Source organism: Phascolarctos cinereus, unplaced genomic scaffold (genome assembly GCF_003287225.1).
Source record: "Phascolarctos cinereus isolate Bilbo 61053 unplaced genomic scaffold, phaCin_HiC Scaffold_5;HRSCAF=322, whole genome shotgun sequence".
Lineage (NCBI taxonomy): Eukaryota > Metazoa > Chordata > Mammalia > Diprotodontia > Phascolarctidae > Phascolarctos > Phascolarctos cinereus.
Genome location: NW_027555958.1, coordinates 473,091,580 through 473,109,256, shown reverse-complemented (window position 1 = coordinate 473,109,256; position 17,677 = coordinate 473,091,580). Strand labels below are relative to the sequence as shown.

The window sequence follows — 17,677 nt, the reverse complement described above, 5'->3', positions numbered from 1 at the left end:
TTTTCTATGAAAGTACAGAAGATTATTCTATTATTCAATTATTCTATTCACTTAAAAATATATTCTTTTCTTTATCTGCATTATGATTGTTCAATGACTGTTAAGCAGAAAAAAAATAATAGTCAAATAGCAAATTACAATGGGACCATTTCCATCTGAACCCTATTTTAAAATGGAGATGAGAATAAAATAATATTGTGATGATATTCGTGAAGCCCATGAATGGGATACTGGGCTTACAGTAATGGAAGGCCCAGTTGGAGTCCTTTCTCTGAATTATTTGAGCTACATCATCATGGCTAAATATCAGAACCTCTCATTTCCCCTGACAATTCTCTAAAACCCATATATTACATATATATATACACACACACACATGCACACACACACACATACATATGTATATATGTACACACACATAAATATACATGTAAATATATATCAATATATACATACATGTCTATCTATCTATATCTATCTATATCTACATATAGATACAGATATATTTATCTGAACTGCATTCATGGAGGGCTTACACACACCAGAAAGTTTTTACACTAAACCACATAAGAATGTAGCTCTAGATAAAATATATGTATTGCATACATTTGCATGTAGGTATATAAATGTAGGTGTGTATATAGAATTCACATGAGTTACTTCATAAAAGTTTGTTGAATTGTGTGGATTTGAATTTCTGTGACATCTCTTTGTCCATTCTAATACTTAAGCACTTTGTCCAGCAGTTAGTACAGGGAATGGTTCATAGTAAGTTCTAAGTCACCATAATCATAGCGAGCATTTATAGAATACTGTAAGGGTTACAAAACAATGTATGTGTTATCTCATTTGATTCTTATACCATCCTTATGAAATCAGTACCACTACTATACCCATTTTACAAATGAAGAAACTGAGGTTAAGACAGGTTCATTAATATGGCTAATGTCACAGAGCTAATAATTGCCTAGGGCAGCATTTGAATTCAGGTAATGCTTATTCTGTGTCCAGCACTCCATCGAATATGCCACCCAGCTGCCAAATAATAAGACTGTTAATCAATGGACTCATTTTTTTTATGGGACTGACTTTTCATTTTCTGTTAGACTTGGGCAGTTTAGAAAAGTAATTTTCTATAATATTTTAAAAATATTTTTTTTATCTTCTAAAGTCTATATTTTTAAAAAAGTGTTCAATACCTGATTGGTATTTAATTGGTAATTAAATTCCTATATATTGTTACCTAGGTGCGTTCCTTAATACATTGGAACCAAGTAATGGTATTGAAAATGTGACCTACTCCCTCCTCCCGTCATCTTGCCACATATTCTTAAGAACGGTGATATGCTGTAATTGTTTAATTATACAATTAAAGGGGGGCTCCATTTTCTCCCTTGAATACATAAAGAAAAAAGATTTTCAATTAACAATGACCTTTAAGACTCCTACTGGTTTGGATTCTGCAGATGGCATGACTGACTGCAAATTAGATTCTGCAATCTACCTTGTACCTTTTTTTCCCCTTTGGACTGATTAGTTTCATACAGTTGGCAGTGGCCGCCCCATTGCAGGCAGCTACAATTTTGTAGCAATCTCCAGCCTCGTGTTCAGTCCCTAAGGGATGCTTGAGATATGCTGTCAAACCATTTCGATGTATGTGTATTTTCATTCTATAGCTCAGCTTTGTACTCATTTAAGAGAACCAGTCTTTAATTTGTGACGGACATTTTCAAGATGAAGTGGAGAAATGTGGGCCTTGTGAACAGTCACCAGGGTCCACCCCCATCCTAGTACTGCCTCTCAGATGTCTAGTTCCTATGTAGAATGGAATACATGATTAAAAAGAAAAGACACAGAATCTGTATCTATGGCCCATAGTCATTTGGCACAGTAGTTCAATGACCATTATTAAATGCCGACTACATGCCAGACATCTTACTTAAGCGCTAAATATGCCAAGTCAGAAACAAAGCATACCCTTCCCTCAAGAAGCACCCCTATGCTGAGAGAGATGCATTCTACTCTGCAAAAGAGATTGGCACATGATGCAAAAAAGTGCTTTCAAATTTGACTTCCAAATCCACTGATTGTCATCATCCTCAGAAATGCATTGCTTGGCTCATGATACAGGCTGTTGTAGCTGGCTATATAGATGTAGATATAGATATAGATATGGATATAGATATAGATATGGATATAGATATAGATATGGATATGGATATAGATATAGATATGGATATGGATATAGATATGGATATGGATATAGATATAGATATAGATATAGATATAGATATAGATATAGATATAGATATAGATATAGATATAGATATAGATATAGATATAGACATAGACATAGGCATGGATATGGATGTAGATGTAGATGTAGATATAGATATAGATATAGATATAGATATAGATATAGATATAGATATAGATATAGATATAGGTATAGATATAGATATAGATATAGGTATAGATATAGGTATAGATATAGATATAGATATAGATATAGATATAGATATAGATATAGATATAGATGTAGATATAGACATAGACATAGACATAGACATAGATATAGATATAGATATAGATATGAAATAAATGTCTATGGAGTTGAGCAATATATGCATTCAAATTATATATGTCTATATATTTATACACATAATTTAAACACATGACTTGTTTGTGTATATATATATTTATATATATACCTATACATATATGAATACATGTACATACACACATGTGTGTATATGTGTGTGTACATGCTTTATGAAATATGGCTTTATCACCATTCTGAAAATATATGTCAATTTTTTTCCAATGAAAAATTCTCTTCAATATATCCATGATGTTGAAGTATTAATGTGTGCCCTAGTCAGTCCCAAAGTCAATAAAGGTAGCCCTCAGGTTTGACAGACACAAAGGTGATAAAGTGAGCACAACACCACTAGATTTCCACTACTCAGGTCTCCTCTCTTCCTAGCTGCGTGACCCTGGGTGAGTCACTTTTTCAATTAGGTTTAACAATGTTCAATTTAGCAAGCGCTGATTAAGTATATACTTGCTGCAGGGACTGTACCAGGCACTAAAGATTTGAAAACGAAAACAAAAACACCAAAAAACAAAGACTTTGTTAGGGCAGAATTTATATATATTTCCAGGTGTAGTCATTATATCCGGTGTTTTGCTCAATCATGTTTTCTTTGTTGGGGGGTGGGGCTTTACAGGACTGGGAGCTGTAGGAAGACAAAGGCATTTCCATAAATGACAGTGATATACATCTGAAAAGTGTTCAGAAAGTTTATTTTTCAATGGGACAGCCCCTGCCCTTAAGAAACTTTTAGTTTCTACTTTATGCAGTTGTCATACATGGCACCTTGGCAATCCTAAGGTGTTCTCATGTGAATGTGAGTCTGTTCTCGTTGTCCCTGCTATTGTTTTTCAGACCCATAGTGTGAACTCTGTCTCATGTGCATCTTTTACTTCTTCCCCGAAATGGACACCTTTACTTTAGACTGGAAGGAACCTTTTGGGTCATCTCAGACTAGCCCCATGTCTGATGGGGAGGAAAACCGGGGTCCAAAAGGGGATGGGAGATATCCAAACTCACATAAGTTAGGGAGTGTCTTCAGATCCATTTCTCTGCCTCCACAGGAAGGCTGCCAAAGGTAGTGATTCATATGGAAAAAGTTAATTTTCCATTATTAGAAACCTAGGAGAATCAGAGCACAATAATCACTTGTAAGAGCTTTATAATTACAAAGACTAATATCCTCTGTTGATCCTCTTGAAAACCCTAAGACTAAAGCCATCTAAGTATTCTAATTTCTCTAAGGTATATGAGGAAACAAGTTGAGAGATACAACACGTTTTGTCCAAGGTCACCTAGCTAAGAGTCCCAGAGCCATGACTCCAGAAATAGTGGAGACGATTACCCATTAAGAATCTGAGGGGCTGAATTTACATCTTGCCCCTGCTCCTTTCTCCCTGGAAGATGTTGGAAAAAATTCTTTCGGTCTTTGGGTCTCTGTATCCTACTCTATAAAATGAAGGAGTTGGATAGATGACTTCAAAGGTCTCTTCCACCCCTGGAACAATGATATTTTTGACCCAGACCCAGAATCTGCACAAAGTACAATGTTTTTAATTTTATTTTTATTCTTACCTTATAGCATCTTCCACTCCACTTTTGGAAAGGCTGTGTATCAAAGTATTCAGTTGGCCATGTTTCAGGGTAGAAAATGTTTTAAAATAAACACATTTTCAAGCTTTAAAAAAGAGTTTTTTTTTTTTAAACAAAGACCTCATTTGTCAGTCCTGCTTCATTTGCAATTGAAACAAAATTGAAAAGAGTTTGTGAACTTGTGGCTGGCTCCCCTGTTATTTTTTATGTTTGTATCTACCACCTCATCATTATATAGCACATGGAAGCCCAGGCAGAACAAAGAGAGGTTTTCGGTTGGGCTCACATTTTCATTTTGATTAACAATTTTCTCTCTCTTGTAATTTTCAGGTGTTATTTGGAAGATGGAGCTTCAAAGGGTGCCTGGCTGAACCGGTCAAGTATTATTTTTGCGGGAGGTGATAAGTGGTCGGTGGATCCTCGAGTTTCAATTTCCACATTAAATAAAAGGGACTACAGCCTCCAGATACAGAATGTCGATGTGACAGATGATGGGCCATACACGTGTTCTGTGCAGACTCAACACACTCCTCGAACCATGCAGGTGCACTTAACGGTACAAGGTAAGGGAGCGTTTCCATCCACTTGCCTGGATTGGTAATAGCCATGCTTTGTAAGGATCGATACTTAGAGACTGAAATGCTTAGAAGTCATGTTGTCATTATGTTCATATATTTTTATCATAATTTCCATTAATGATAATAACAATTATAGACATTTATATGACCAAACATCAAGACAAGAGTAAATATGTTTAGACCCAAAGATAATTCTTTTTCTATAAGCTTCCTTCTCTTCTTCTACCTCTGAGTCACTCATTTCATATATCTTTGAGGACTCAGGATAGATGCGCTAAAATATTGGCATTTATTAGAATGCTTTCCACAGTTCTGTAAAAGTGAGAAGAGTTTTCTCTTAGATTTTTGATTCAATCTCTAGTGATTATTGACTCCCATTTATCTTAGTTTATCTAAAGTCTTAGTTTATTTAAACCATGTGGTATATAAGCAGAAAGAAAGAACAACCAGTAATGGGGCAAGAATAAGCTGTAACCAGTGAACTCCTTAAAATCTTGCAGGCTTCACTTGTACCCATATAATGACAATAAAACTAGATGAAGCCCCCAGCCCCATGGTGGGTGGATGTCTTGTGGAGGATTTCTGGCATAGCCCAGAAATGTTGTGTATCAGGATGTGAAGGCACAGATGGGTCGTGAATTACATTGTGAGAAGGAAGATGACATTGATTATTAGGTCACACATAAATCAAAGTATGGTCATTGATGGCGGGGGGGGGATAAAAGCGATATATGGAGCTAAATTATCTGAGTAAAATTTCAAGGAGTCACATATCACATTAATTTTTAATTCTCAAATTTGATCAGGTTCTTCCTTATGCCAATAGAGTTTCCAGTTTATGAGCATGTATGCAAAGGCATAATGTTTTGAGAGAGAATACAAGTATACTGGGTAGAAGAATAATTAATCCTTTCTAACATTTTACTGTATTGAATTTCAAGATGTGATACTGTCCCTTGAATGAGAAGCAGATAGTAATAACATTTACCATATAGATTGATTCTATAGTGGGGGGGGGTTGGGGATATCCAGCTATTAAATATGTCAAGGGATATGCATTAACCTATGAGATTTCCAAATCCATGTAATCATGAGTCCTTCCTGCATTTATTTACTTAACTATATCCTTAGCGTTTCTATGTTCCTAGTGTTTATATGATGTTCTGTTGAATGCAGATGTTTGTAGCAGGGAAGAACGGTAACCTTTGTGGATGCTGCTTCTTTTTTGCGTTGCTGTTGACTTGTTTCTAAGTCATGTCAGACTTTCCGTGACCACATTTGGGGTTTTCTTGGAAAAGGTGCTGGAGTAGTTTACCACTTCCTTCTTCAGTTCATTTTGCAGATGAGGAAACCAATTCAAGTTACTTGCCCTGGGTCTGAGGCCCGATTTGAACTCGTGAAGAGAAGTCTTCTTGATTCTGGGCCCAGCACCCTGTTCGCTGCCATTTGTTACTGGAGCTCTGTTCGTAAAGCCTCACTACTATGTCAAAGGCCTTCTTTTGGTATGAAGGAGATAATAGATCTCTGTTCCTTGGTGCAAAATAGAAAAAAACGTGATGTGAAACATAATTCCATAGGATAATGACTGTTCATGACCTGTAATCAAAACTAAACACTTAAGCAATTCGACTTTCACAATTGACATTATTAATAGAGGGATAATTACTCTTAATTTGCTAATTATTTTTCCTTCTTAAAGACTTTCTTCTTGAAAAAAAAAAAGGGTGAGCAGGAAGAGAAAGAAAGAAAGTAGATTGTAAAGAATAGATGGCTGAGTTTGCTGTCAAGAAGCCCAGGGTTCTACTTTGGCCTCCAACATATACTGGCTTTGTGACCACAGAGTAGACATTTAAACTCTTAGTTCCCCAGACAGCCGCCTAAGTCTTAAGTTACAGAAGAGTTGTTGATCCACAGGGCTGGAAGGGTTTTCCCTACAGAAACACACACGTGTGAATTCATGCGTATATGCATAAGTGTACAGTGTATATGTGTGTGTGTGTGTGTGTGTGTGTGTATATCGCACACATATATATACACTCACATACATACATACACACATATATGTGTGTGTATGTGATATATATATTTAATATAGAGATATACTTGAAGACTATAAATATATAAATTCATCATAGATGATAATTTATACAGCAATGTTTAATTTTATCTATATAATTTATTTTTTATTTTTTAAAATTAATTTATTTTGATTTATCTACAATCACTTATATATGCTTTTGAGTTTAAAATTTTTCTTCCCCTTCCTCTTCACCACCCTCCCCAAGATGGCACACAATCTGATATAGGCTAGACATATACATTCCTATTAAACATATTTTCACATTAGTGATGTTGTAAGTAAGAATTAGAACCAATAGGAGGAACCATCATAAAGAGGAAACAAAACACAAAAGAAGAAGAGAAAATAACAAATAGTATGCTTCGATCTGTATTCAAACTTCATAGTTTTTTCTTCTTTGTGGATAGCATTTTCAATCATGAGGCCCTTAGAGATGTCCTAGATCCTTGTACAGCTGGGAAGGGTTAAGTTTATAAATATTAGTCATCACGCAACGTGGCTGTTACTGTGTACAGTGTTCTCCTGGTTCTTCTCACTTCCCTCAGCATCAGTCCATACAAATCTTTCTAGGTTTTGCTGAAGCCAACTGCTCATCATTTCTTACATCAATAAAGTGTTCCATTACATTTATATACCACAACTTGCTCAGCCATTCCCCAATAGATGGGCATCCTCTTAATTTTCAATTCTTTGCCACCACAAAAAGAGCTGCTATAAATATTTTTGTACATGTGGGTCCTTTTCCTATTTATGTGATCTTTTTCGTAAATACTTTCTACTATCACAAACATGATTCATTTCTTTCTCTTAGTTTTTTCTCTTCTCCCTCTCCCTCTCTTTCTCCTCCCTTAATATTAATATCATATGTAGAAACCAGTTCAGTTAAAAGAAGCCACAGCCAGATTGCCCAGATCTGTTTATCTCCCAAGTATTTTATAATAAGTTGATCATTTTGTTGATTCTGGCTAATTAAGTCAGAAGCAACCAAGGTCTTTCAGCACATGTTGGCACTAGAAATAACATTCATGGGTTCATAGTATTTAGATCTAGAAGAGATCTTACAGCTAAGTCAATTCGATAAACATTTACTAAGAACCTACTATGTGCCAGGTACTAAGACAGAGTTCAAATGACCAGCATCTTTTTTTTTTAACTGAAGAAATTGAATAACTTACTCAAGAATACACTAAAAATAAACAACAAATGCACAATTCAATTCCCATTCTTTGGCTCTAAATCAGTGTTCTCTCTGCTTTAATTTAGATTGTCCGACTTTGTAAAGTTCTGATCCGGCCATTTGAAGTTTATATGATTAGTTGCAAATATATAGAATTCCATGTATATACATACAACATATATATATATATATATATATATATATATATATATATATATATATATATATAATACATATATATATGTGTGTGTGTGTGTGTGTGTGTGTGTGTGTGTGTCTTTCAGTTCAAAATTTTAACTTTTAGAATTTTATATTCCTTATGTGTATATAATGTCTTGAAGGAAATATTCCTAGACTATAGAGATTAGATTAATAGAATAATTTTTTTTTCCCTATGAAACGTTGGTTGATCAGACCTCCAAGATGTACATGAGCCTTTTTGTGGTTTTCAAACATGCTGAATATAGGAGAAGAGGGGAATTGTGAGACCTTTGGAGTCCCCAGCCAGAAGAAGAAAGTCTTATTCTGAAATGTGTCATTAATGAATATCCTTAGACTTAGAAATCTATCAGAAATCTAAGTTGAACTACATCAGCTTAGATGATTTCTTGTTGTGGTTGTTGTTGTTGAGTCATTCCAGTTGTATACAACTCTCTGTCATTCCACTTGGGGTTTTCTTGGCAAAGATACTGGAGGGATTTGTCATTTCCTTCTCCAGCCCATTTTACAGATAAGCAACTGAAGCAAAGAGTGATTAGGTGATTTGCCCATGGTGCCACAAATAGTAAATGTCTAAGGATGTATTTGAACTCAGGAAGATGAGTCTTCTTGGTTCTGAGTGCAGTACTCTATTCACTGCACCACCTAGCTGCCAAGATTAAATAATAATGGCTTATTATAGAAAGATTAGAGAAATCATTCTCTGCATTAAAAGGAAACTAAATAGTTACTCTTGACATGTACCAAACAAGGGACTTGTATGTCCTTTAGATAATGAGAGGGAAGAAAAATGTCATACTTTTAAAGTGTATTTTATGAGTCAAATTACAGATTTAACACTTTTACAATGCTTATGAATGTAATTATTTATTAGAAACTGATTGATGTGTGGGCAGTTTTCCAATTATATTAACAAAGTTCAGGGGAAAACATTAATAGGCTAAGCAAACCAGCATTTCAAGTAAATAAATGTCATAGGAAATCAACCCCACTCCAAGCACATATCAATAGATAAAATAACAAATGTGACATGGTGACTGCATCTATTCTCCTGTTAAATGGGGTAAAATGCTGGAAGCAAGGCTATATTCAAATAGCTTTAACGGGTGGATTGTTAGCTTGATAACTTATAAAACTTTCGTTCACCAAAATAATGTCTTTTAATTAGAGGAGTAGAGTTTCAAAAGTACTAACACTTAATAATTAAGCAACCATGCTATTAATTCCTGGGGTCCAGTTAGCATTGTCTTGATAAACTAAGCCTGTATCATTTGTTGCAGCTCTGTACTCTTGTTTAGAAACTGTTTTTAAAAATCAGACTTGTATCCCACTTCTTCATCCTCCTTTTTTTCTTTCCATTCTCATTCTCACCCCATCTTCCCATTATTTTTCTTTTTTTTTCTCTATTCTTCTTCCATTTCCTTTATCTTAAATAATAGGAGGGGGGAAGAAGTCTTCACAGATGGGTACTGTGCACACTAAGTTTCTTAGAGATATGAATATCCGTACATATGTCAGCTATATGGGGCAGCTAGGTCGCACAATGGATAAAGCACTGGTCTTAGAGTCAGGAGGACCTGAGTTCAAATCCAGCCTCAGACACTTGACACTAGCTGTGTGACCCTAGGCAACTCACTTAACTCCAATTATCTCACAAAAAAAAAATAAATAAAAACAAACCCCAAAACAAACAAACAAACAAAAAACAGATATGGTAGCTATAGTATAAAAGAAAGAATTCTAGGAAGAAGAGGGTGGGGCAGGAAATTCAACTGACATAAATTGTATCCTCCCTCTGCAACTAAATAGTGTGGCCTTGGGCAACTTGTTTCACATCTTTGGGACTCTGTTTCCTTAGCTGTAAAATGGGCTAGACATCTTTTATCCATGGTCATTAGTTATAAATATTCATTGAGTAAATGCATGATTCCTAAGATACCTTCCAAACTTGCCCCAAAAGTAAAATAAACAAATAAATAAATAAATATTTTACTAGAAGAAAAAAGTGCTAATTCAGCTACAAAATAGATTATATTAAGCACAAGATATCCAGACCCACAATGGGTTTTATTAAGTATAGGCCTTTTCAATCATCCCTTTGTTTTCCCCCTTTCCTAAAATTGGCAATACAAAGTGTCATGAAATTTGTGGGATCTTGCAATCTGAATGTTGTTTAGAAAGGGTGGAAATTGAGTAATTGACCCATGTGCAAAGTTAATTGTCATTATCTATAAAAAACATGGTAATGCTAAATCAAGTCACCTAATTGTCTCTTGTTTCTGGTTCTGTTGTGTGATCATTAATACATAAAAGGCTTCCAATTCACTTGTTCAAAAAATGTAGGGGCGTGGAGAAATTAAAGAGGAAATTCTACCCATTCCTTTATAATGCTGTTGGTGCAAGGTTAAACTATTGGTATATTGCAAAATCCTCTGATGAGACTGCACAGTGACTTCATGATCTGTGAGTACCGAGTCATGAAATGGTTCAGTACAACATGCTACCTTGTGAAGGAGTGAGTTCCCCCCCAGAAGTATTTACAAAGAGTCTAGATGACCACTCATTGGACATGATGTAGAGGCTTCACACTGGCCTAAGTGGCAACTAGAGTCCTTTCCATTTCTGAGAACCCATTAAGATATGGCAAATGTATAGCAAACAAGGTCTCACATACTGTTTTATACCTAGTAGAGAGCTGAGGAAATCTTGGCCAATATTGAATGGATGAATGTGGAGTCAGCATCCTAGACCCAGCTGAAGGGAACCTTAAAGCCCATCCAGTCGAACCTTGAATTTTATAAATGAATGAATGAATGAATGAAGCACTTTACCCCCCTTATTTATAGCTCACTTTAGGTTTGTTTTTGTTTTGCACACAAAATTACAAATCTATTGTGTACAAACTTACTTTTCCTTTTAAATGTATAATAAAGTTACCATATAACTTTCTTGTTTTTGTATCCCTCCCTCACCCCTGCACCCTAGAGATGACTACCATTAGACACAAATATATATATGTGTGTGTGTGTGTGTGTGTGTGTGTGTGTGTATACACACACATATATACATATATACACACACATATATACATATATGTATAAATAAATATATATGTGAGTGTGTGTATATATGTGTGTGTATGTATACATATACATATACACACATGCACACATATCTCCATACTCCCTATACTTCTGTTTATCAGTTCTTTTTCTGGATGCAGGTAGCATCTTCTTTCATAGGTCCTTTGCAGTCTGTTTGGGTATTTATAACAGTCAGAATGACCTCGTCACTCCAAGTTGTTCTTAAAACAATATTACTGTTACAGTATACAACATTCTCTTGGTTCCATTCATTTTGTTCTTCATTATTTTGTGTGAGTCCTTCCATGGTTTTTTTCCCCCATTAATGGATCATTTACTAGGCACTTAATATTTGCAAAACACTGGGAATATGAATAACAAAGTAAGCCCTCCTCAGCTCTCAGACAGCTCTCTTTCTAATGGAAGAGACCACACCTATAGATAGTTAAGGCTGAAATCAGATAAAAAGCTCCCAATGCAATGGCTCTTCTTTAACGATATTTCCACTGATATAATGATATTTACAATGTTGAACCATTTGAAGGTGCCAAGGACTTGAGTACTGAGACCTTTCTCCTGTGGATATTCAGGTGCTTTGGCCAAGGGACCCCTAGAAGCAGTGGCCAAGCTGTATCTTCACAAGGGTTGCTTCCTAGGATGGAAACTGAGGGCACTGGGCTAAAAACATTGCTTTTCCCAAGTCTCTTAGGTTCAGAGTCCTGGACTATCTCTATCAGGGTCTAAGCAGAAGAGTGGTGGTGCGAGTGGTCTGAACTACTTGCTGGCCTCATGCCGCCTCCTGCCTCTTTCTCAGAGGGGCTTGCTGCTTCATCCAGGCTGGCTCTGAATTTGCTGTGAGTGACAGTTGGCAGTTGGGGTGAATAACTGGTCTTTTGTCCATAGAAGTGCTTTCCTTTGATGACGGCTGTCAAAGACTGGCAGGAAGCAGGACAACTGGTCTTAGGGGGTGCTGCCACTCAAGGCTCTAGTGTTCACCTGCCTGTCGGTAGCAGTTGGCCATTAGCAGTGGTTGGTGGTGATGAGAAAGCAGACAGACCCCTTTTCCACAATGATATCTTCAGATGAGGACCTAAGGGTCTGAGATGTAAATAGTAAATTCATTCCTTGCTCCTCTAGGAAACATTCCATCATATGTCACTGTAATGTAGAATAGGATAGGACTGACATCTGGATCTATGGGACTACATCATAGGACTGGATCTATGATAGAATAAAAAGGCTCTGAAACCAAACTTTCATCTATCTAGTTTTGGTAAAAGGGAGCAGCTCTATAGAAGCACCATTACTGTGGGTATAAGCAAAGCTGGGCCCAACCAAAGAAAGAGGTTTAAAGATTCCCTATACATGTGATTCCAGATCTCTTAGTCTATCTGAAGATGAGCACGTTAGAAATGTTTACTTAGTTTTTAGCAAGGAGTTTTCTTTAAAAATGGTAATAACTGACTTATTCCGAGGGTGACTTTGGGCGAGTTGCTTCATGTCAATGTGACTCAATTTCTTTATCTGTAAAATGAAGACATTAGAGCAGACAGGCTCTAACATCACTTAAAATGATTATAGCTAATAGTAAGTAGCATTGATGTAGCACTTTAAGGTTTGCAAAGCATTTTATGTATGTTTTCCCATTTGGCCCCCACAATGCTATGAGGGAAGTGATATCATTATCCCTATTTGACAGATGAGAAATTTCTGATAGGCAGAAGTTAAGTGACTTGCCTAGGGTCACACAACTAGTAAGTGCCTGAGACTAGATTTGGCCTTAAGTCTATCCTGACAACAGGACTAACATTTTATTCATTGGGCCATTCAGCTGCCTGTAGAAACATGTTCATAATCACATGGCAAGTAACTGTCAGAAGCAATCTTTGAACCAAGTCCCAGTTTGGCACACTACCTACTGCATAATTCTGAATGGATACAAATAGGTCACATAGGGAGGTCAACACCATAAATACATGCCTAGATTAGCTGATCAAATAATCCAGTCACAGGCATGGAGTGTCCAAGACAGGTGGATTTGATCGTGACAGGACCTCAGGAAATCTCTAGATAGTGAGTTTATATTTTAATCAAATGATACCTGGGAGGATAGAACCATTACAATGCTCAATTGAAGGGTAAGAGACAGGAGAAACTCAAGGCATGGATTTCCAGACATGAAGATGGAGCCCAGAAAGGATGTCACTTACCCCATAATTATTTCTAAATCTTTACTGATGGGATACATGTGCATTTGGCCTCAGGGTAATATAAAGCATCCTGTCTTAGAACTGAAGAATGCCCAGCACCCCCTGTGAAACCTGTGAAAGGGAAGATGTTAGTATTATTAAATCCTATGACAAACATAAGGGGGAAGAATCCAAGGGAGAATGCCTAGATGAGTAGAGAAAAGGAACAATTTCAGAAAACAGTAATGAAAGACAAAAAAAGAAAAACCACAAATCAGTTAGGAAATTAGTCCCCTACTTTGTTTTTATTTGTGTTTTGTTTTGTTTACTTTTGTTTGGAGAAGTTGAGAATTGTGATTTCTCTATAGATTTTTGCTAAATAAATCATCAGAGCATCCTAGATGTGTACCTGGAAGGAAGGTGACTCTGAAGTCATGTAGCCCCCATCCCCACCCCTGCCATTTTCTATATGAGGAACTGGAGGATCTAATATTCCAAGTGACTTGCCTAAGGTCACAGATACAGTAAGTGAAGATGGAGCATTTAAACTGAAGTTCTCTGATGTCAAATCCAGCAATCTATACCTTGTACCAAACTTGAAAGGTCTCTTGAAATGATTTTGTTCTAATGAATTTCTGCCTGCCTTCTATAATTTATGGTCTTGAAAAGGTAGTTGATGCACTGAGAGGTTAGAATAGCTTGTCCAACGTCACAGAGAGTCTATGCCAGAAGAACATCTTGAACCCAGATCGGCCTGACTCCACGTCCAGCCCCCTCTTCACTGTCTCACCCTGCATCTTCAGGATGGATAAATGAAAGTTAACTAGACTGAAATGGCCAAATTGCCGCATAGTAATGACATCAGGGAGCCAGGCAAACAGATACATTATTACTTGGGGTATGACTGACATGTTTTCTTAGTATACATGTACTAGAGAATATGATTTCGCCTCTATTTTATCAAAACCCATGTTGCAGAACTAGATTATAAAATGGCTTTAGTAATTTTGCCTAATTTCTATTTTAACCACAGTGGAGTAAATGCAAGTGATTGTGCCTTTACCATGGAAGTCAAACAGCCCCATGATATGCAATCATTCTCTATCATATCACAACAATGGAATTTCCTTCTTAAGTATATTCCCTGAACACCTGAGTGTCCTGAGTATTATCATTCTATTAGGTATCATAACTTACTTCTCACCCCACCCCACCCAGCAGAATATACATATTTGTTAGGATAGTGTATCTGAAGAGATTACAATTAGGGAGGTGAGGTTGGAGTAAAGGAATAAAAAAACAATGAAGATCATGGAGAATGGAGGGAGATGTTTCTGAGGTCTTTCTTCCTCATGGCTGAGAGGTAGGGGAAGACTTGGGGGAAATATGGTGTCTACTAGCAGATGGCGGTAGTATACCAGATGTTGGAGTTTAATCGTTTGTCCTCACTAGGGCTTGATGGGAGGTGGCAAGGAAGGCCAATAATGGCTCTGATGCCAAGACAAAAAGCTTCAGACAAATGGATTAAAAACAACCACACTCCTTCCTAAGAGGCAAGTGGTCAAAACATGAGAAAAACAATTTCTCTTAAAAATCGGAAACTAGAAACCACCAGCATGTAGCTAGCAAAACAGATAGAATATTGGACTTGGAGTCAGGATGTCCTGAGTTCAGATTGAGCCTTTGTCACTTACTAGCTATGCAACAACCCATGGATAAGTTAATTAACTTCTGTTTGTCTCAGTTTCCTCAACTATAAAATGGGTTAATGATAGCATCGGCATCCCAGTGTTTTTGTGAGAATCAAATGCACAGATCCTGGCATACAGTAGGAATTTAAGAGGTGCTTCTCTCCTTTATTCTATATGAAAAAATGTCCAAAATCACTAATAAGAAGAGAAATTCAAATCAAAACAAACTTGAGGTTTCCCCTCAGCCAATAAATTGGCAAAGATGAGAAAAGATAGGAAGAGTCAATGTTGGAGGGATTATGGGAAGATAGGAACACTAACCCATTGTGAATTGCTACAACCATTCCAGAAAAGGATTTTGAATTATCCAAATAAAATATTCAAAATGTCTATTTCATTTGACGCAGAGATTCTACTTTTAGTCATACACACCAAGGTGAACACCTACAGAAAGAAAAGCTCTATGTAAATAAAATAATTTATAGCAATATATTCTATGAAAGTGAAGAAATGGAAACAATACAGAAGAATACAGAGAAACAGGAAATGTATATGAATGCCAAGTGAACCAAGCAAAAGCCGGAAAACAAGATAAACAATGAGTCATTTAATCTTTTCAGTCTTATCTGACTCTCTGTACTTCTATTTGGGGTTTTCTTGGCTAAGATACTGGAATAGTTTGCCATTTCCTTCTCTAGCTCATTTTTCTGGATGAGGAAACTGAGGCAAGTGAGGTTAAGTGACTTGGACAGGATCACACAGCTAGTGTCTGAAGCCAGACTTGAACTCTTGAAGACATCTTCCTGACTCAGGGCCTGGTGTCACCTACGATATTTACAGTGATGTAAAAGAAAAGAACCATCAGAAAACAATCAGCACTGGAAGCTGAAATTATAATGACCAAAGCTAGAGAAGATTTCTCTTCCACATCCTTTGCTGAAGTAGGGACTCATGGGGGCAGAAAATTGCCAGTGCTGGTTGTTTGTTTGTTTTTCCGATGAGTTTGTTGGTTTTGCTGATTTTTTTTCCTTGCTCATTGAAAAGACAGTCTTCATTAGGAAGGATAGTTTCTGGGAAGGGGGGGTAGGAACATGAGTTATAGGAGGGGAAATAGTTGAAGTATAAATAAAAGAGAGCAATAAAACCAAAACACCAAAACTAGATACAACTACGTGAATGATTTGTCTGGGTTCTCATTTCTCTGGAATGTTAGTGCTGGGGGATGGGCAGAAATAAATGAAGTCCACCTTTCTCCTAAGGATTCTAAAGGGAAAAGTGATTCCCTTCCCATTCCCTGTATTCTGCTTGATTGCTTCCATCTGGACAAATCTGGCCTATTAAAGGAACTTCCATATAAAGAATCTTTTGAGTCATGTGACTCTAGAATGTGGAAGGAAGCAATCCTTTGAAATTAAAATCAGCATTTCCTCTAAGCAGGGAATGAATTATGCCAGCAAGAATCCCTTAATTTCAATCACTACTGATCTACTTAGGGTTTTCTTTTTTTTTCTTTTTTTTTTTTTTGTGCTTGTGTATGTTTTTTTTTTCCCTTTTGGCAGGAGAATAAACAATTGTATATAGTGGGACAGTGTTTATTAACAGCAATTAGGCATGATTTTATTATCCCATTTCAATTTTAGGGAGTGAATAGTCCTAGGAAGCTGGGGAGAAAGGAGAAATATTCCAAAGGGGGAAAAATAAACTGTGTGTTCTCGTGCTGAGACAATATTTCTGGCAGCACAATTTAAACCACAGATGACAAATGTTTTTCAGTAACTCTGCCTTTTTCTCAGGGCTTTTGCTAGGCTTGAATAGGTAGGTAGATAGATAGATAGACAGATGGCAGTATGTAGATAGATAAATTACTTTCCTAAGTCATCATACAGCTAGCAAATGCCAGAGGTAAGATTTTTTTTGACTCTTCAGTTTCTTTGAGCTTTGTCATTCATTATCTCTATGCCGACCACACCCGAAGTTCCATATCTGGCCAACATCAATATCTTGAGCACCAATCCTATGTGATTATCAACAGTCTTTTGGACATCAAGGCATATACCTTTTCCTAGCATCTCAAAATCACTGTGACCAAAATAGAGTTCAGTAACCCTCTGCCCTCAAATATCCAGAGGGAGATAAGCAAAGGGAAGGAAAAGGAGAAGGAAACAGGAAAGGGGGAAAGAGAGATAGAGACAGAAAGAGATAGAGAAAAACAAAAAAAAAGTCAGAAAGTACTGTTCTTATAAATGTAGAAAGATAAATACAGAAATAAATATACATATACAACACGTATGTTGAGTGAGGGGGGTCTTAGCTAGGCTATATCTTTTTTCATACTGGGATCACTGGGATGGCAACTATCAGAAGAAAAACTGGAACCCAGAATTTCCCAACTCTCAGTCCAGGACTATGTGATTTACTCTTGATTTACACTCAGCAACTTTGTAACAATCTCTTGCCCTTAGACTTAGATATTT

At 36.5% G+C, this 17,677-nt stretch overlaps 1 protein-coding gene across 1 annotated transcript in view; it reads left to right on the top strand.

Annotated features, from left to right (window-relative positions):
• Positions 1-17,677, top strand: part of NEGR1 (neuronal growth regulator 1) — a 1,072,626-nt gene that overhangs the window by 435,057 nt on the left and 619,892 nt on the right. The window contains exon 2 of the mRNA XM_020993170.2: positions 4,517-4,749. Coding sequence (XP_020848829.1) covers positions 4,517-4,749 — 233 coding nt within the window. The remainder of the gene's footprint in view (positions 1-4,516; positions 4,750-17,677) is intronic.